The 21,453-nt window shown below is 40.1% G+C and overlaps 1 protein-coding gene across 2 annotated transcripts in view; it reads right to left on the reverse strand.

Annotated features, from left to right (window-relative positions):
* cacna2d3a (calcium channel, voltage-dependent, alpha 2/delta subunit 3a) overlaps positions 1-21,453 on the reverse strand; it is a 158,510-nt gene that overhangs the window by 63,054 nt on the left and 74,003 nt on the right. For both annotated transcript variants that reach the window (XM_028581957.1, XM_028581956.1), the window contains exons 5-6: positions 3,948-4,110; positions 483-614 (exon numbers count right to left, since the gene is read on the reverse strand). In XM_028581957.1, the coding sequence (XP_028437758.1) occupies positions 483-614; positions 3,948-4,110 (295 nt within the window). The remainder of the gene's footprint in view (positions 1-482; positions 615-3,947; positions 4,111-21,453) is intronic.

Below are 21,453 nucleotides of genomic sequence, written 5' to 3' on the forward strand. Positions count from 1 at the left end.
TAATGATGTTTCTATTATGCGGCTGGAACAAAACCGGAAGAAAACAAACACCCTAGGGTGAAGAAGAAGGGTGATTTAAATGAAGGCGGCAACCAACATTCATTCATCCAATTACATTCAACAGGCTTCTTTTCTTTATTATTCTACTCCTGTTCTTATTCACTCCACTTCACCTGAAAAAGTTAATTTTATCCATCTTCTTCACCCACTCTCTAATCTCAACAAACTCTCTCACCTGTCTCCCCCTCACCCCCCCCCCCCCCCCACACACACACACACACACACACACACTCTCTTCTTCTATCTACTCTCCCCCTCCTCCTCTCTCACACCCTGCTAGCTGTCAGTCACTGAAGATTCCCATACACCACTCGTTCTGCTTTAGGGAGAAAGCAACTTAATTACAAACACACAAACACACACAGCCACTACCTAACACTGCTCCACACTCACAAGCAAAACACAGACACACACACACTTACCAGGGTACTGCCTGAAAAAGCCCTTGGCACTGCCAAAGTACTGCCATATGAGTGATGGGTCTCTCTCAAAGTTATCTACAAACACTTTATTCAAGGCCTCAGACCAGTACACTCCGTTGACGATTGCAGAGTCTAAGGATTAAAGGGAAAAAGAAAGAGAGACGAAGAGAAGCATGGAGAGGAAAGAAACAGCACCATTTGAGTAAAAAGATTAACATTGTTTTACAGGCGAGGAGGTTGGAACAGGTATTCTCTAGTGCCTGCTCATCCACTTATATCGTATTATATACTGCACCTCCACAGATCACTATCAGGACCTATTCGTTACACAGGGAAAGTGTTGGCAGTAAAACGATGAAAGTAAAGAAAAAGAAAGTCTATTGTGCTATTGTGTATACTTTCTGTGAAAACTCTACTGCATTCTGGCTTTGTATTTGCTGCTCAGGCTGCACCAACTGCACTGTGGCTTAGTATCTCTTTCACCCACCATTTCACATTGTGCACTATCTGCCAACTAGACAGCTAAAACCATGAGATGGGTAGACTTTACTAAAACTAAATTTCCTTATTAATTTTTCCTCAGTTGTTGTCTGCAAAGGAAAAATATCGATTTTGATAAACTGTTATCTTGGTAACTCAGTTTCTTTATTCCACACAACTTGATGAGGAAGCAGCTACATCCAATCATGATAGGGGAAAACACTCCTACTACAGTTAACTAGGTTAGCAGATCACAGTGGCTGGCATCTGAGCTTTTGACTCCGGTGGCTCATGTGTATCTACTAATATTTCTATCCAAACTGATTGTGATATATTGTAGGGCATATCCAATCATTAAAACTTATTTTCAATTAACAGGCTGCTAGAGTCAAGAATGTAACCAATTTGCGACTAGACAGCCAAGCTTATTACAGCTGCTTACAGTACTACCACAATTCTGCTTGGTTCAGAAGCAGGATGGGGAAGATGGAAGCAGAAAAGAATGAGCAGACAGACAGACAGAATCATACAGTAGGGCATACACACAAAAGCCTTTAAGAGAGAGATAAAAAAAAAGAAAGCCGGGAAGGCAGACAGAAAGGCAGGTAGAAAGGAGGCAGTCAGACAGACAAGGACCTAATGGACTGAGAGACAGAGAGAGAGAGAGAGAGAGAGAGAGAGAGAGAGAGAGAGAGAGAGAGAGAGAGAGAGAGAGTAGATAACAGGTTTCCCATCATCGCCTACGTATGCTGGCAACATTGTTCTGCTGTCAACAGTCATGCCAATAAGCCATGATCAAATTAGCCCTCTGGAAGCTAGCACACTAAAACCCTCTCTTGATAGTAAACACCCAACCACCTCTATAGAGTGAAGTGGAGAGGAGGCTGGATTTGATCCAGGCCCCATTTACACAACAATACAGTCACTTCTGGTGCAGTTTGAGTGTCTATTAACTCATCATGATGAGGGAGAGAGTATGGGCTGTACTTTTTCCCCTAAGCTGTCATTTAAATTCATCTCAACTAATGCACTTCATTTAATCTGATCAAAGAAGCTCCCATGATTTTGTATAATCACACTTGTACTCAAGATTGAAAAGTAGAACTGTGTAGGTTACCCACTGCCGCACCAGTCATAGCGATCTGAGCTGAAATCAACTTCACTTTCATAGGTTACTTATGATGATGATTAGGGAGGATGGTATTAACAAGAGGAGCAAGGAAGCATGAGTAGAAACGGGAAAGAAGTGGGAAGCAATGTGTTTTTTTAGTGCATGTGCTCACGTGAATGTGAACACCTCGCCATCTTAAGAGTATAAAGGTTAGTGCATGGACATTAGAGTGTATTGACCTGCTACAAATGTGTATATGGCTTCGCTGCGTGCATGTTACATGTTCCTGTCGTGTAGCCTCATAAAGTATGATGGTGTAGGTTGTGTTTTGGTCGTGATGTTTGGAAGATGGATGTTTGATGTGGTGTGTTCCTCCTGCGATTAATCTCCGGGGGCGTACAGCTCTCTGCTATCATGGACTTAACCTCTAATTCATTTTCGTTGCCACCAAACCATTTATGATGTGCACAGGCTGCTCTTCAGCAACATAAAAAAAAGGTTCAGAAGACAGTGTCTTGCTACTACGCGTGGGGAGGGTTTCCAAAGCACGGACATAATTAGACAAAGATTAGCAAAATTAGTAAAAGAACTTAGCCTCTTCCGTGATTTCAGCAAGAACCTTGCGCCAATTTGGATGCAATGAAATGCAGCAGCAAATCTTGTCTTATATTATTATAATTCACTGTGCAGTGTTTAGGTATCTGACAAGTATGTATTGCTAAAACTGGATATCCTGGATCATATTTCATCTTCTCACCTGCACCTGTAGCAAATGCAAACCAACAAAACCTCTTTTTTTTTTAAACGCAGTGCTGCTAACTTAACCTGCTAAAAAATGTCTGCTTGAGCAAGCAGTAAAGAAACATTAAAATTCCTTGCTAAAAATACTGATAATGCTGCATACTGCATGAATGTTTTTGCAAATTCATTCAAAAGGAGAACATTTTAACAATATTTCCAAAAATTTTGAAGAAACATTAGCAAATTGTTTCCTTCCCCCGAGTCACTTAATCTCCTTTTGCAGAACTGTGAAACTTTGCCCACCAATGAGCTCCCTGCAGTCCCAGCCAATACATCGACGCTATCACAACCAGTGAGCAAAACCTGCAGATTTAAAACTCTAAAGCTCTCTCGCTCTGTGCGTGTGTGTGTGTGTGTGTGTGTGTGTGTGTGTGTGTGTGTGTGTGTTTGCGTGCAATTTTAATCATCTGCCCGTGAATCAAATCAAAATTACTCTTCCTCTCCTTGTATCGGCCTGCCAGCCTCACTCTCCTAGCCCTTTCATTCAATTCCTTTTCCATTTCATTCCCTCTTCTCCTGTCACTCTCACTTGCTTTTTCTCTTTTTTTTCACCTAGCTGTAATTAATCTGTTGCTCAAACCTTCCATCAGTCTGACTTAACCTACTTTCTTTCTCATTTGCTTTCTCCCTCTGTTCCTCTCTCTCTCGCTCTCTCCATATAATTTCTTTGCCTCTGGTAGCTGGGTTAAGCCGACATGACATTCACTCTGTCCACTGAGCATGGTACGAGGCCATGACTTCATGGGTTGGACTTGAGTGGATTGTAAATTAGCAGAAAGTCTGATTATTTAACAGCTAATTAATTTAGTGTGTGGTAGGGATAATCCAAAGAGTTACAGTTAATGAACTCAAATCCTCCTCCGCACACAGGCGTACATCCACGTGCACCAGCACACATACTAACTGTTGTACTGATTGTTGGGGCTTCAATTATCTAAATAATTGAACAATTCAGCAAAAAAGTCTGTTCATGATAGGCTTAGACATATCGTATTTTATAATGATGGCGTTAAACTTATTTGCACACATGTATTTTTGAGACCATTGTAATACATTGCAGGAGGTAAACATACCTTTGTTGTACATGTTGGTGGGCACCTGGACCACGCTGAGACTGAGGTTGACTGACAGGTTGTTAAAGTGGTCATTGGGTTGCAGGATGAATTCTCCTCCCAGCTCTACGCTGTTCCCCACATCATCCACCTCATTGATCAACACCGCATTGAAGTATTCATACTGGAGACATGAAGAAATAGATATAGACATTTCACAAACAATTAAATACACCTAAATACTGGAGGATCTGTCAATCAGAATCATGTATCTTAGTTTCGAAATGTTCGATTGTTGAATCGTGTTATCACTGTTTAGAATGACTGGGTCACTGAAATGCTGAGTCAGAGAGTAATTTGCGTACTGAGGTAACCTGAAGCCCTGGATCATCCCAGACATGCACAATGTTACAGCGGAAAGCTGCTGAGTTAACAAATCTCTCCTGAGCTCGCACACTCCCTTCTTAGCCAGATGCTGCATGTGGTGCTCTGCCTGCACTGTATTTTAGTACTGCGCATACTGGGGAGACTGTTAATAAATCATAGAGAAAGACAAATATAGAGCACATGGCTCCCTGCATCCCAAAGGCTCTGAAGTCTGAGGTACCAAACAGGGAGCTATAGCCAAGGCAGAAAAAAAGAACAAAGAGATAAAGATCCTCAAGCGATTACATTTTTTTAGAATACATTTTAGTAGAACCCCAAAAGCATACATATTTGTGTATGTTTACATGTCAATGATCTACACATACACCAACAGAGGGAGTAAAACTAAATGTTAATGTAAATTCAAGCTGAACCCGGCAAACTTGTCATTAATCTTTTAAGGTGGTATCTTGATTTGTGTATTCCTGTTTTTACCTCTTATGAGTTTCTCCTAATGTCAGCAATTGCTTTTTTAATCACCCTAGTGTAAAATTGTTAAAGGTCCTATGACATGCTGCTTTTTGGATGCTTTTATATAGACCTTAACGGTCCCCTAATACTGTATCTGAAGTCTCTTTCCCGAAATTCAGCCTTGGTGCAGAATTACAGCCACAAGAGCCAGTCCCACAATGAGCTTTCCTTATGATGTGCCATTTCTGTGTCTGTAGCTTTAAATGCTAATGAGGAGGAGAGAAACGGGCAAGGTGGAGGGTGGGGGTGTGGCCCTGACCAAAAAAAGCAGAGAAAGGGGAGGTAACTTTTCCCCTTATGACGACATATAGGCAAGATTCCAGATCGGCCCATCTGAGCTTTCATTTTCTCAAAGGCAGAGCAGGATACCCAGGGTTTGGTTTATACCTATTGTCATTTCTAGCCACTAGGGGACCATAGGCAGGCTGGGGGAACGCATATTAATGTTAAAAAACCTCATAAAATGAAATTTTCATGCCATGAGACCTTGAACTGACCTATGGAACTGTGTGTGTCCATGTTCAACATATTTAGAAGTACTGTTTTCTCATTTTAAACTAATTTCACTTGATGATTATTCAATTCACTAAACTGAAATTTTCTTCCAACTGATCATTAATACATAATTTAGGATAGCAAGTGCCATCAGAAGAACAAGATTTATTTTTTATTTGTTTATATTAATATATTTTACTGTTCTTACTGTCAATATCAATGGCAGCGGCAGCAATTCAATCCATTCAATGTGCAGGTGAACGGTGGTGATTACATGGCTTAAGGCCACATTGATTTATCTTGTAATGACCAAGAGAATATAATTTGAAAAGGGCCTCTGAGGAGAATAATTTGCCATTCTCAAGAGTACAATACAAAGCCCCAGTACATGTGCTATCATTCAAAGGGGGACAGACGCTCCCTGGACTTGATTTTTCAGAGACTGACAAGTAAATGGTGATTCGGTGCAGAGAAAACAGCATAGAGCACACATTTAAAAGTAACCATACCTTATCTATTCATCACCAAACCCTGACACAAGCCCTTGAACAAATTGTATTGTCCTACCACCCACTTTCGTGGACTCTTTCCTCTGTATGCCCCGAGAATTACTCATCCCACCACATACTTTCTTTTTTCTAGCACCAGTAACCTTCACTTGGGCTAAATCTTTCCAGCTCCTCCTGAGGAACGCCATCATCCCCTCAGCCCGGTGCAAAACACAGATAAAGTCATCAAATAGGCTGTGCCTATCAGTGTAATTAATCAAGCCTGATTAGGCTTATTAGCCTTTTATCAAGGGGAACACTGCAATTTCAAGGTGAGGGAGCACAGTGTTGCATACTTCTGCCTATATTTTCTCTCCTTCTTTTCTTTCTGGTTTACCTGCCTCTTTCTACCCCTGTGTAGACACAAAACCTAAAATATGTTTTCAAAAGAACAAGAATTTTTTGTGGTGAGTGACAAACCAAAATATTAGATTAAAAATTAGTGGGTTGGGCAGGCCAGAGACCTAGTAAGATTCAATAGACATCAGAGTTGAGGACTCAAGTCGGAGACTCGGACTCGAGTTGCACTTAAGTCGCAGCTGACTTCAGACTTGACTTGCGACTCGACCCAAAAGACTTCAGACTTGACTCGGACTCGAGCTTCAAGACTTGTCAACAACCTGTTTTCATGCATATTACTGCTTTATAAATCTAAATTTATTCATGAATTTCTATTTTCTTTAATTGGCATATATATGTTGGGGAAACACATGACGAGCTGCATGTCCCCTGCCCTTTGCCATAATGTGCAATGTAATACATATCAAAAAATGCAATTTAAAAAATAGACAATGGCGACACCAAGTCCTCCCGGAGTTGTGCCTTTTGTCATTAGTTTTGCTTTCAATAACTTCGTAAACAGTGGCCGTAAGTGAACAGCTACATGCAAGGTGTGTGGCACCAAGATAAATGATGCTGGATCAACAAGGTCGAACTTCCTCAGGCATCTCAAAACGCACCCAGATGGGTCAGTTACTAAAGTGAAAGAGACGTTACATTTAGCATATATCGTCACAGGTAATAAACTAACAATCGTAAAGTATTGTGCTAATGTTGAGAACAGGCAAATTGTATCTTTATGTGACAGACTTAGGTTAATATTTCACCAGGTCCGAGGGCTAGAGGGATGTGTTAAGTAGCCGAAGATTAGACTATACAATGTCCTAAATTGGAGACCCAATGAAAGTTCTATTTCATATAGGCTTCGCCCTCTAAGGCTACGCTATTGGGTTTATCCCTTCGTGCATGCGCAGTCGTGAAGATTTTCTTTCCCGCCCTTGCGTCCAGCACGGGCTTTCAACTACATCTACAGATACTGTATATAAACAGAACGGACCTGTTGTTCATCTCCCAGTTTTTCTTCAAGCTAGCAGTATGAAGACCTATACCTCCAAAGGTGTTCGCTTCTGTACCGGCAGCCGGACCGGCTACACCCCAGTTGTAGCGGGGAGACACGTCATTGTGTGGACAGACAACGTTACAGCAGCAGCGTTCATAAACCGTCAAGAGAGAACAAACAATGCGCACTGTGGTTTTCCTTGAGCACAAAGGACAATCCTCCCCTCGGCGTAGACGTCTTCTCCCACCATCCTTGGCCCAGAGCCCTCCTATACACTTTTCCCCCGGTCCCTCTGATCCCTCGCCTCCTGGAACGCATCCAGGAGGAGAATAATTGTAGTGGCACTGGAGTGCATGAGCGCATCCTGATTCCCGACTCTGGTTGAGCTGCTGGTGGTCTGAGCCCTCTATGACCCACTCGGTCCTATCCACACTCAACGACGAATGATGCGCCTGTCCTCACACCTCCTGCACTGGGTCTGGGTGGAACGCGGGTGTCCCATAAATTATCAATCATGATACAATTTCTCACTAATCATGCACGCCTACAAACATGGAATGATGCGCCGCTGCATGTGTATTCGCCTGCGGTCCTCACCCTCCCTACTCAGGCCAAGTCATTACCATGGCAGGCTTTTTCTTATCAGAGTAACGGTTTATCTGATACAATCTCCTGTCAGTGCATTGGGGGAAGAGTTAGTCTATGTTCTGCTTGTGGGCTCTGTGTCGCAGTTGGCACTGACTACATCAGCTTCGCCCTAACCCAATAGCGTAGCCTTAGAGGGCGAAGCCTATACGAAATAGAACAATAGTTACGTATTGTAACTCCAGATTCCATGAGTATAGGCGCAGCCCTCTAAGATTCGGGCCACCTGCTCCAATAACATTAGCTGAAGAAAAAGCTGATGTTGGGAGATGAACAACGGGTCCACTCTGTTTATATACAGTATCTGCGGACGTAGTTGAAAGCCTGTGTTGGACGCAAGGGCGGGAAAGAAAATCTTCAAGACTGTGCATGCGCAAAGGGATAAACCCATCACAAAGCCTTAGAGGGCTGCGCCTATCCTCATAGAATCAGGAGTTACAATATGTAACTATCGTTCTGGATGTAACAAAATTAAGTTCACATCCATTCTTGGTTGCAGTGCCCACATTTTATTTCAGAAAAAAATAATACATGATAGAAACGTTTAGTATTACTTTAGCTATTTCCCCCACAGAACACTACACATATGTCAGTTTTATGCAGATTTGCATTAGTGGCAAGAAAAATTATTTCCCATGTCCATCTACAGGTTTACAGAATTCATCAATGCTAAAAAAGATACTATTGGAGAGGGACAGAGCAGCATTGAGTCATTCATTATAAAAATGTAATGCATGATGAGGTTGGGCTTTACAGACAGTTAGTAACACAGACAAACATGTATTCTTTGGTGCAGATACCAAAATGTTGAAAAATAGAGTTATGAAATTGAAACAGAGTTCTTAATTTGTGTTTCTTCAGATTGCATTGCAGTAGACCCCATAAAGTTATCCTACAACTGATTTTGATACTGTACTGTATGGATGGTAGCTACAGGACATGCTTTGAATTCATAAGATTTAACAATACAGTGTTAGGGACAGGTCAGATGGCCAGAGACTTGAGACATGACTTGGACTCAAGCTCAAAGACTTGAGACTTGTCTTGGACTTCCAAACAATGACTTGTGAACATCTCTGATAGACACACACATGGCAAAATGCAGTGCCAGTCAGTGTAGGACGGGGGTTTCTCCAGTCAGTACAATAGATTAGTATGCAAGTCACTTTAGGGTCTTGAACCACCATTTGTAAAAATCTGATCTACACTGACCTTTACAAGGTTTGGGATACCATTTTCTACCACCAGTATGGTACATATTTTTTTAGTGCAACAGGGTAAATACAATCCAGATGAGTCAACTTTGACTATAACTGCTTCAACCTTGTGTTTTTAAGAACAGACAAAAAAAAATCAACAGTTAAAACATTTTAAAAATGTCCACTTTAAACCTGAAATGTCAGCTCTGACAGTGCGCCTTCAAGCAAGTATGTAACTAAGGATTTATTTAGAAGACTTTTCAAAACAAAATTTTAAGTGCTTCACAATAATGGCATTCAATATATGAAACAGTCAGGAGAGTAACAAACATTTTACAGAACAAAAAACATAAAAGCAAAAACATCAGTCTCCATATTATCTTTAATTACACCATACAAAAGTAATGAAGAGGAGAGGAAGTCATTGACATGGAAAAGAGGCAAAGACATGAGACCAAGAGTAGAAAGAAAAAAGGACAAAGATAGACAGGACAGATGAGGCAAAAAGACAGAATAAGAAATGATAGAATACGATAGGACACAATAGTACTGGACAAAAAGGAAGGACATGATAGGATACAAAGAGGCAAGAAAAGGGTCACGCTGCTGCATAGGTGACTTATCTGGTTACTTTAAAGCAACTATGATAAATATTTGTATACAAAAATGGATCACATTACTACTTGTGTGTGAAAAGGGTATGCTGCTCATAATGACAAACCCACAGATAATCATCACCGACTCTGCAGTTCTCCTCAGTTACAGAGCATTATAGCATCTTTCTGCTCACTGTTTTATTCTCACTGCGCTCATTGTTTTTGCAGCCATTTCTAAAAAAAAAAAACAATGTAAGCTTCTTGCCAGCACGAAATACACAAGAGTTAGTTGAGTAAAAAAACAGAGCAAAAAGGAGACTGAGTATCAGATTTATAGTCGCCAGTTGACCAGAAACACAACTTCAAATAAATGTATGTGTGTGTGTGTGTGTGTGTGTGTGTGTGTGTGTGTGTGTGTGTGTGTGTGTTAGAAGGGGTGGGATTAAATAAGTGTATACTTCTTCCCAATCCTTTTCAGACATGTCAAAAAACTAACAAACAAGTGTTTGGTATTATGTATCCATGCTATGCTATCTATATTATTATTTTCTGTATGACCTGATTTTCTGTTTTCTTTCATCAATCAATTCAATGTGTAAATAGACAAAGTTTGCATATCAACTCTGAAGGGAATAATATGTTTCATGGGCCTAATAGCTTCTGCAACTTTTGTAATGTTCTTGTCAGGTCAAACAACTTCTTTGAAACAAGCACCTTGCAACTGTTATCAAAAAATTGTTTCCTCTGGCATGAGAGAGAGTTTTGTGAAATAAAATGTGGTGAGGTTGCAGGAATGACGACCTTTGAGTGGTGGGAAACTCTGGCACAGAGAATGGCTTACGTCTATTATTCACCCATCTCTTGCTTCCTCTTCACCTGACCTCTCTGCATCTGGCAACTGTATCTTTGTTCCCTGCCAAAGAGGGCCATAGTGTCCAGAGCCAGCCTTTATTACTGTACACCTGATTATCACCTTCACCCCCTTTCCAGGTCTGTCTCAGTATATTGTTCTCCAGTCTAAAGAAATCCATAAAATACATGTAGAGAATACAATGCAAATCCCACACAACCAGTACTTCACCTTTATTTAAAAATGTGCCTTTTAGTACTTCTTACCTTTGCGATTGCTCAATTGGTTTTAATATTTTATTCATTCTTCGTTTCTTTGGCTAATTTTGAGCCTTTCATTTTTTTCAAATCATTCAACAGAAAGAGTCATGAGTCAGATGTAGTCAGACTTTCTTTTTGGCAAACAAATAACGTTCAATGCAAAAGGACCAATGACATATACTTCATTTGACCCCAACCTAACACCGTGAGGGAAAATTAGGATACTTAGGGGCCATCCACATGGAGACGCTGTTTGCATTCATTGATTCAGAAAAAGGTAGAAATAGGTGCATACAAATTCACCAGAATGCAGGAAATGAAGTGTTTAATGCTCAACATTTTCAATAAATCATTTTAATTACTTTGGTGTTATTGAAATAAATAACACTTCAAAAAATATTTTTTAGAAAAAATCTCAACATAAATCTCACTCTAAACTGAAAAAGGCTGTTGCTGCAATTTTGTTAATTTTACAGGAAAAAATACTGTTATTATTAGATGAGGAGCCTACGATCAAAATAATGAAGTTACTGTCTGTGGCTGACATGGGCTGGCAAATGATCACGTTAAAAAGCGTGTGCGTGCACGAGCACTACGGTCATGCGCAAAGTGTCCCGGTTTTAGCTCCGGGAAATCTGGTCACCCTAAGCTAACCATATCCCATCTCCATGGTCAAACCAGCTCACAACGATACACATACCACGCATGGCACACAGAGGCAGAGTCAACTGTACCTGCAGCTGACAAGACCCCATTGTGTCTTCATCCTGTTCTCTTTCTGCCATTGTCTCATTAATACCATTTCTATCATTCTCTATCACTTCCTCTATCTCTCCCTCCCAACCTGATTTATCCCTTTCCTTTTCTGGCTTAGCCTGATTCCTTCTAACCATTGTTCACTGGCTGTATGCAATCCTCATCAAGCTCCTCACCACCCCTCCGACTCTTCCAGGCATTCAACTCCAATGTGCTCTCTCATGCATACAGCTCTCAATGGCAATGTTTGGCTACAATCAGCTCTATCTGTGAGACCACTGTTGCCAGGTTGTCACTGTCTAGTCAACCCTTTCTATCTGTTTTTCTCTTCCATCTCACAGGCACTTTCTCCATTTTTTCTCTCTTTCTGTACGATAGATGGAGTAGGAAAATTACATACATCTCATTCCTAAAAACAAAGCAATTTACAATAAATGTGGCTCTTTTTTGTTCAAATGCAGACAGTAGAATAACAAAGTTGATTTGTAAAAAAAAAAAACACATGGATACATATAGATTGGGCAGATATTGGGCAGAAACAATAGACAGAAACACACACACACACACACACACAGCAACGGCAGTGACTATCTCAAGATCCAAGACAGAAAACAATAGTTACTAATGACTCAATTCAAAGAAACAAGCTGTGCAGATGTTCTGGCTTTATACCTTAGGGAAGTGTCTTGAAAGACAGTGAGAGAAAAGGCAAAGACAAGTGGAAATGCCACCAGAAACATTAGCTCTTAAAAGCATAGAGAAATCAAAGTCAAGGGGAAAAGAGTAAAACAAACAACTGTTAATGAATCTGCTAATAGACTTATTTAAATTCACAGCATGTGGACTTTAATTTCGATTAAAATTGCACCCATCAGCTTTTGAGTTTCAAGAGTGTGGGAGTGAGTGTGGGTGTGAGAATGGAGGCCGGGGCAAATCATGGTGTGTGTGTGTGTGTGTGTGTGTGTGTGTGTGTGTGTGTGTGTGTGTGTGTGTGTGCTCACCAGCATCAGTTGAAGCTGTGTGTGAACAGTTTGTGTGGAAATGTGTGTGTCCAGTCCAAGTGTGGGTGTACGTGTTGAGTAAGTCAATTATGCCATTCCAGCATTACAGTGAAGGAGTGCTCAGTGCCACTAATGCAGTCCCTGATCATGGTGTTAACAACCTGATCTTTAACGTTGCAGTGCATTACGCTGAGGGATTGTACATGTCCCATCAGCACCCACTCACTCAGTGCGGTACAGACAGAGAGGGAGAGGATGAGGACGGGCAACTGGTGGTAAACAGTGGAGCACATTTCAGTTACCTGCTTCAAAACATAAGCCCAAAGAATGGGTAGGTTTAAGGTGTTCTGTGCACCATTTTAACATCAAAATGTCATTGCTGCATTGATTGGTTTTTGTAATTTTTACACATAAACAAAGTACTTCTTGAGAGCAAAAAAAGGAAGTACAGTAATACATAATAATTTGCAAAGTAATTTTATGAAAGAATTAAAAACGCATAATTCAAAGAAGACGCTTCTTTAGCGTTCATATGTTTTGCTTCATCAGGCAGGGGCGTCGGACTGGGGGTGAAACCAAGGTGGTAAGCTTAGCTTCAGAACGCGAACCTCCGATGGCGCCATTTTGTTGCTACGAAGCGATCACCTCTTGTTAGTATTCCACCGACCGCCATTTTTTTTTTACGTCACTTGACTGCGAATAACTTTACATCTTTGTCCATTGTTTATTTCTAAAGAAACACGACAATGTATAAAAAGCTCCATTACCTTGTACCTCACGTTATAGCTCCATAGCAGACGTTTTTGTAAAAATAAGCTAACGATTGTGTCATAACCAAGTGACTTACTGTCGCACAGTAGAGGAATTACCGTATAGTACAGGAGAAGCTCGCAGGCAGTTTCGACTTACATTAGCTGTTTAGGTTAAATTACTAATGTTAACTAGCATGTTAGTTAGCAATAATTAGCCTGTTCTTATGTTATCTCCTTACATATACCTACGCTCTCAGTCTCTGTAAGATTGGAAATGATTGAGATTTCTCTTGTCACAGCTACCAGAAGACTTACAACTTTCAGACACGTTGCTCACGTCACATTTACGTTGTCTCTGTCAGTTGGAGGCGGTGCAGTAAAGCAAGAGATCACCGGAAAAGTGCTTCTAATTGCCTTCACTGGTCTCCGTCCAGAGCAACGGGGTCTATTGGTCCATTATATACTGTCTATGGGTAAATCGATACTGATTACTAGGGCCCAAGGAGGGAGAGGGCCCTTGAAAAGTCTGTAATATATTTTATTTCACCTGGATATTTTCATTTCCTAATTAAATTTCATAATGCATGTCAGATGAAATGTAAAGTTAGTGTATTGGCTGAATAACTTGGTTGACTGACTGACTACATTTTGTATACAAAAAAAGACTATGGTCTCACCCACCCCTTGCTAATGCGCCAAATGGTTTAGTCCATCTGCACGCATTTTGTTTACGTTAGCTAGTTCAGTTGAGCGTCTGATGGAGCGCAAGCTTCTGCTGTAGAAATGTCTTTCTCAAAGAAAGTCAAATCAGGCTACCAAAAAAGAAAGGAAAGACAGGAGAAGGAGAGAAAACTAAATGAGGGAAAATAATATTGGTAACTGACTTCTTTTCAAAGAAAGGTGAGCACAAACTAAAAAACGAAATCCATGGTGCTAAACTGCTTGAATATCTCCATGACTGTTAGTACTAAAAACAAACTGAGACAACCCATGTAATGAGCAGAACATACACTTTCAAATGCTAATTTGGTTATACTTGTAATCTGAGGTAAAGGCTAAATAAATAAACTACACTAGCAATGCTGTTTGCATATAACACACCATTGTAATAGCCTAATTTAAAACATGTTTAATTTTAAATTAATAGGCTATAATGTCTATAATTAGCAATAATAGGCTAATCAGTGTCATAGGCTTGGTAGCTCATCGGTAGATACATATCATGTCAACATTATAGTTATGTCAGATTCAGTAGATGTTAACATTGTGAAACGCGTGGCCCTCAGTTTCAGAAACTGTCACAGCAGGGAGCAACAGACCCCTCAGCCTCCTTTTTGGATTTGAAACAAGGGAAGCTTATATCAAAATTAAAGCAAACCATGTTTAGCCATTTTGACTGAAAGGTGTTAACAGAGGTGTCAAGTAACGAAGTACAAATACTTCGTTACCTTACTTAAGTAAAAATTTTGGGTATCTATACTTTACTGGAGTAATTATTTTACAGCATACTTTTTACTTCTACTCCTTACATTTTCACGGAATTATCTGTACTTTCTACTACTCACATTTTAAAAATAGCCTTGTTACTCATATTTCAGTTCGGCTTGTTTTCATTCCGGCTCGTCATCGTTCAAAAAAAACACACACAAAAAAACCCTATCCAAATCGCTCCATCCGGAGAGAGTGAATGTGATTGTGGTTGGATGAGAAGTGTGTCATTCCGACACCCTATTGGTTTGTACGCGATCCATCAAACCTGCACAGACCCGGTGCTAATACGCCACCGGTGCCTTAACGACCGTTATCTACCGGACCGAATAGCAACGTGGATTTCGGTGCCTTATTTAGGTGCCACTTAAATGCCTGCGCTTCTCTCTGATGCTCCGAAAACGGACGTTAGAGGGAACTGAAACATCACCACACGGGACGCTAGTTAACACTACAGTTGGCAGCAGCTAACGCTAGCCTACCGTTAGCTAGCAGCTGGAGTAAACACGGTTAAAATGCTGAGAGCTAAGCGATGTAAAGTGTGTCTGTATTTCACTGGAGAGGATTGTAACACCAGACTGTAGCTGCCATTGTCTGAAAAACACAGACACAGAGATGTGTCACCTTTCTCAGCCCTTCTGAGTGTGCAGGTATGATTTTAATATAACATTATTATAGTCATATGATTTTGTCCTAACGTTTTGGGGTTAAGCTGTTGTCCTTAATGGCATTTTTTCCCCCTTACATCAGGGGTCTTCAATGTTTTTTAAGCCAAGGACCCCTTTACTTAAAGTGAGATGTAGCAGGGAGCCCCTACTACATATTGTATGAAATTAAGTTGCATATTAAACTGGGCCTACAATAACTGTTAGGGCAACCTAAAGCGTTCTTACATACCCTTTTTTCATAAGCTATTAAAATATTAATTGTTGGCATGATTTTATAAATCATATTTTAATGTTACATACTGTATGTGACATACTGTATGTGGCACAGTAAATCTAGGATTAACTGTATCTGTGGGCTGATATTTTAGGGACTACCTTACCTATAGGCCAGTAAGCTTATCATCAGTGGGAATTTATGTTTGCTAATAATATGTTGGAATTATGTTAAGGCATTTTAATTTTAAAAGACTCAAAGATAATAAAAAGACTCAAAAATTTACAATAATTTGGAGGGCCCCTGCAATGACTTTGAAGACCCCTTGTTGAAGATCTCTGCCTTACATTACTTTTACTTTTATACTTTAAGTAGTTTTGAAACCAGTACTTTTAGACTTTTACTTAAGGAAAAAGCTTGAGTTGATACTTCAACTTCTACAAAAGTCTTTTCAAACCCTAGTATCTATACTTTTACTTGAGTAATGAATGTGAATACTTTTGACACCTCTGGGTGTTAAGTAAGACTATCATCTTAGTGTGTTTTATTATATTAGGTTACAGTTAGGATAAGAGATTAAAATAAAATGAATCCTTCATAGAGAAAGATGATAGAGAAGATGTGATTGAGGACGATGGGAGTGAAGACAGCAGGGAGCATGAGTGTTGCTCTGAACACAGTGTGGAAATGAGAGATGAGGAACTGGAAAGTAGGCAGAGCAGTGCAGACCAGTTTTTGCCAGAGGATCCAGGACTATGGCCAGCTAAATTAACAGATGATCAGAGAGACACCATAGTACGCAGGCTGGCAAGTAAAGGTACAGAGACAACCAACAAAATGTAGTAGTAACCACAGTAAAGTAGGCTAGAGAATGTTGAGAAAGGAGGTCTGAAATGTGTTTTATCAGGCTACTCTAAGCATTGCAGTTAATAGTTATTACCCTATAAACATCTAGGCCTACAGATTCATGTGTTCAGAGGCCCGATTATTTTTTTTATTTTTTATTTTTGGTTGAGGAAGATGGGGGCCCATCAGGACTGCCTATGCAGGGCCAAGGGTCTGGTGCTACGCCCCTGTCATCAGGTCTAAATGGCTAAACCAGAAACAAGTGGTTCAACTTTTCATCAGGTCAGGTATCAACTGGGCCTATGAAAGTTCAATAACCTAATATAAACATCTCCTGTTTTAAGTGCGGGATAATTAGTCGATTCATTGATTAGTCAATTGAGTTTAATTTTTCAAGCAAAAATACCAAGCATTTGATAGTCTCGCTTTGCCAGACCTTCCTCTACAGCGCTGCGGAGCAGGGTCTGGCTAGTTCACATAGCATTTCGTGATGGGAGAAAAACATGCTCAGGTTTATTGGCATTTCTTTAAACCAATCACCATCGTCATGGACGACGCATAGCACCGCACGGAGCAATGGCGCCGCTCCAAAATAGCTTTGGGAAGGAACTTGTTTTGGTGGAACGTGTACGTTCAAAAGTTGTTTTAGTCGTGCAACAGAAAACTCAGATTGGACAGATAGTTTAGCTCGCTGTCTCGATTTACCCTGCAGAGATCTGAGGAGAAGTTAACCCTAGTCCTCATAAATTGACTGGAAGCGGAAGAAAAGAAGAAAGCGGAAGGTAATGGACAGCCGGCCGAAAAGAGTGAAATCCATCCAAGTATTTGATTAATCAATAGATAACCGTTAGGTGCAGCCTCAGCTACATAAACATTACTTATGTTTGATCACTCTCATTACAGAAATGAAATGCACAAATCACTATGGTGGTTTGAGCAAAATCATGTAATAGAATCTGCAAAGAATTAGCTATATAAATAATACAATTTCAGTGCTTCTGTGGACATGCAATTTACTAGAGATGGCCCGATACCATTTTTTTTGCTACCCGATACCAATTCCGATACCTGAACTTGCGTATCGGCCGATACCGAGTACCGATCCGATACCAGTGTGTCATATAATTATATTATAATAATATTATGTTTTAACAACTGTATACTACTATCCCTGCAAGGATGTGATATGATTTCTATCTTTGTTGTCTGTCTGGCTCAGGTTAAACTCTTTGTAAAACATGAACAAACATGAACAATGAATGTCACAGAACTTTCTTTTATTATCCAGTTTGACAGTCAGTTATAACGGAAAAAGAACATAAACTACTTTAACGTAGATTTTCTTTAGGGCTTTATTACGTGGTATCGGATCGGTGCATAAACTCCAGTACTTCCTGATACCAATACCAGAATAAGAAATAAACAGTAAATTTACTAATAAATAGTAAATTGTAGAGATGGTCCGATATCGGACCATCGCTACAATTTACTATTTTTTACAAACTGGTCAGAATTTGTTTGTGAGTGCTGGGTGAGACTTGTGCAGTAAGGCATCAAAGTGAGGCACACACTTAATGTTGACTTTAAATACTGCTTTTTCCCTGCAATCATTGAGTTGAATGGCTATGGAGTGTAACTAACTGTTTGCTTCTTTATAAGTATTTGTTAAAAACAAGTATAGCCTTAGTTGTAATGGAGAAAACTGTGGTTGTCAGTCACAAAGTGTGAAGAAGACACACATACAGTATGTAAGTTTGTGACCCACATGCACATGCTCACATACAAATAAAACACTCCTGTTGATTTTGATAAATACTCTTGCTGCACAGTGTCAACAGCCTCAAAGGGAAGAGAGAGAGATAGAGAGAGAGAGAGAGAGAGAGAGAGAGAGAGGAGATTTCATGTGGTGTTGACCATGACGCTCCACCCTCTGGTGTTCACTTCTAACTTTCATCTCCAGTTCGACTCTCCTCTTTTATTCACCCACCTCCCTACTCTCTTTCTTCACGGTCGGGAAAGAGGAAGACACCATTCCCAGAGTGTGGAAATGTGACTGGAAAACAACCAGGGGGCACGGATACAGGTAATCAGTGAGTAAACAAGACTGCAGATTGAGTAACTTGGAGGAAAGGTCAAGTGTTCATATGCTGTGCTTAAAATCCTTTTTCATGCATCTTAAACTTTGTGCTCACACACTCTGAGAAAAACATACAATAGACTAAACTCTATAGCAGCCACATAAGGCTGTAATTCTCGTTAAACACACACACTTTAAAATAATTCTGCTGCACAGTGTGTGTGTGTGAGAGGGAGACGTTAACAAAATGATCAGTGTTATTAACTGTGATCAACACAGAATTGTACTGTGAAATTGTTGAAATTAACACAAAGTAGTATGTTGGTAAAAAAAACAAAACGTTAAATCCTGTTTAGGCTCTATCCTCCACATCTCTGTGTAAGCAGCCAGCCAGAGTTCTGTCCAAAGGGGATTAATAATAAGTAATTTAATAACTGGGTACTTATCTCTCCAGACTCTCTCTAGAATCAAAACTTTGAGTTGGGAAGAGAGACTCCACTAAGAGTCAGGTAAGTCATGTCACGTAAGACAGAACTTACCAGCTCCTATCTGACCTTTCAGATCAGTTTTCTTCCAGAAGCTTCTGTGTGATATATATAAAACCCAGTTCACCCTAATTGTTATCTGTGTGATGCATCAGGTTGCATCATGATGTCCAGGTTCCAATCTGGTTGCCTGCCAGCACTCATTTTTTGAAAAGTGTTGGTAGTTTGAGTTTAGTGCATGCTAATTAATCTAAAAATAAGCTAGTAAATACTACAAATGATTATTTGTAGAAATGTCTATTTATTTACTTTTTCTTCTGAAACTAATTCATTTTTTCAAAGACACTATCCAGAAGCTTGTCAACATCAGTGTTTATAGGTAGCACCCTATCTATCTGTCTGGAACCTTTTTTAACCCTTTTCTCTAAGATAGAAAAATGTAGACGAAGGTGCCTAAAAATGCTTTGTGCCTGGATTTGGAAAGCAGTGTCGTGTATTTGTGCATTATACGCTGGACAGTGAAGGCCAACTCTTGAATAAATGGCTTAAAAAATCCCATCTTTGCAGCAGTGGCCATGCATGCCACAGGACAGTGAAGATACTCTGGATTCACAGGCACACACACTCAGGTCAAATATTTTTTGCCAGTAATAAAAAGAGCAAATTGGCAAATCAACAAGCGTGTGGCCACCTCTCTGTACTCTATGGTAATACCCTAGACAGGGGGGTATGAGAACAAGAGAGAGAAAGAAAAGGAAAGATTAAGCATTTCTCTCCCCCTGCTCCCTGCAGACTGGGGCTACATTTTTAGTCAACATCAGGCTTGGCAATTGGCTGTTTGTCTCCAACCTCCAAGGAAGGATTTCATTGGCTGCAGAGGGCATCGGAGACGGCTCTCTGCTTTCCTATTTACAGTGCATGAGCAGTGCGGGTAAAAGAGCAAGTGAGGAAAATCGCAGCAGATTACCGTGCCAATTTCACATGGCAGCAGAAGAGCTCTGGAAAGGATAGATAAGGAAATTCCCATCAAACCGCTGCCAGCAAAATATGTATCCAATAGGAAAAAACCACACAAACATTTTATAATAAACCCCCGAATAGTGATGGAGGAGGTTTCACCCTACAGCGTGGATGTGGTATTTTTAGCACAGCTGGTGATAATTACCATCTATTCACCATGTTCTGCAGTAAAAGGCACTATTAGAAATGCCACCATCAGAGCTGTACATTTACAAACACACACACACACACACTTACACAGGTGTACACATACAGTGCTCACAAAAATGTGCATGCATATTCATAATTATGCAGGTAAATAGCAACAAAAGATGCAACAGCAGTTTTCGATTGCAACTAAAGAATGCTCAACCATTTAACTTTATGCTCAGACAATTCAAAACACAATTAGCAGTAAAAAATGAATGGCTGCTACATTATTTGCCAAGAGGCAACACTACGGATGCAGATGATAGCCAGACAAAGACAATCCGTTACTATTACTATGATGGCCAAGCTGGTGAGGCAGGGATTCATTTGTGACGGATGTCGGAACACGATGCGGAACCTCCCACATTTGGACAGGGACTTACTCTGCATTTCGTCTGTGACTATCAAGATCTTTCTATCCATTTTCTGGAAAATTTGATGCAAGTAGTTCTGTCATTACTTTATTTTCCAGTTGATGTTAATCGTTTACATCAGCATAACCTAACTGTCAGATAGAGGTGTTGAAATTATTCAAATAATTGATGCGTCGAATCGTGGACATGGACGACGCTGCATCGATAATCGGCAGGCTCATAATCGATTACAATTTAATGTAGGCCTAACAACATTTCTGTTTACATATTCTGTTATGTTTTGCACATTCAGGAAGTGCCATGTGCTCAGTGCTGTAGTTTTATGTATCCAATTTATTTAGTATTAGAGCACTGCAGAATTCTTTTTTTTTTTAAGCTTGAAAAGCTATGAATTAAATCCTGCATGGCTTTAATAGAAAAATGTATTTGACGCATCGTGACGCATCGTGACGCATCGTGACGCATCGTGATGCATCGAGATATCGAATCGAATTGAATCGCTGACATGATAATCGTACTTGAATCGAATCGGGAGATCAATGAAGATTCACACCTCTACCGTCAGACCTGAAGCAGGGTGGAGAAAGCAGCAGTTTTGTAAAAATGAAAAGGAAGCACATGTTTTTCTTAACATTCTGTGCTGTTAATGATTGATTGATTGATGACTGGTTGAGGGGTAATGCATAGTGTGACTATAAGTATGATGATGACGAAGGTGATGATGAGTCTATGATACTGGCAAGTGCTGAATGAATATTTTGTCATATTATTATTTAGGACCCACTGTTGAAGTAAGTTAACAGAAACCTGTCCTATTAGGTCCTAAAG

Source organism: Perca flavescens, chromosome 7 (assembly GCF_004354835.1).
Source record: "Perca flavescens isolate YP-PL-M2 chromosome 7, PFLA_1.0, whole genome shotgun sequence".
NCBI classification, from domain to species: Eukaryota; Metazoa; Chordata; class Actinopteri; order Perciformes; family Percidae; genus Perca; species Perca flavescens.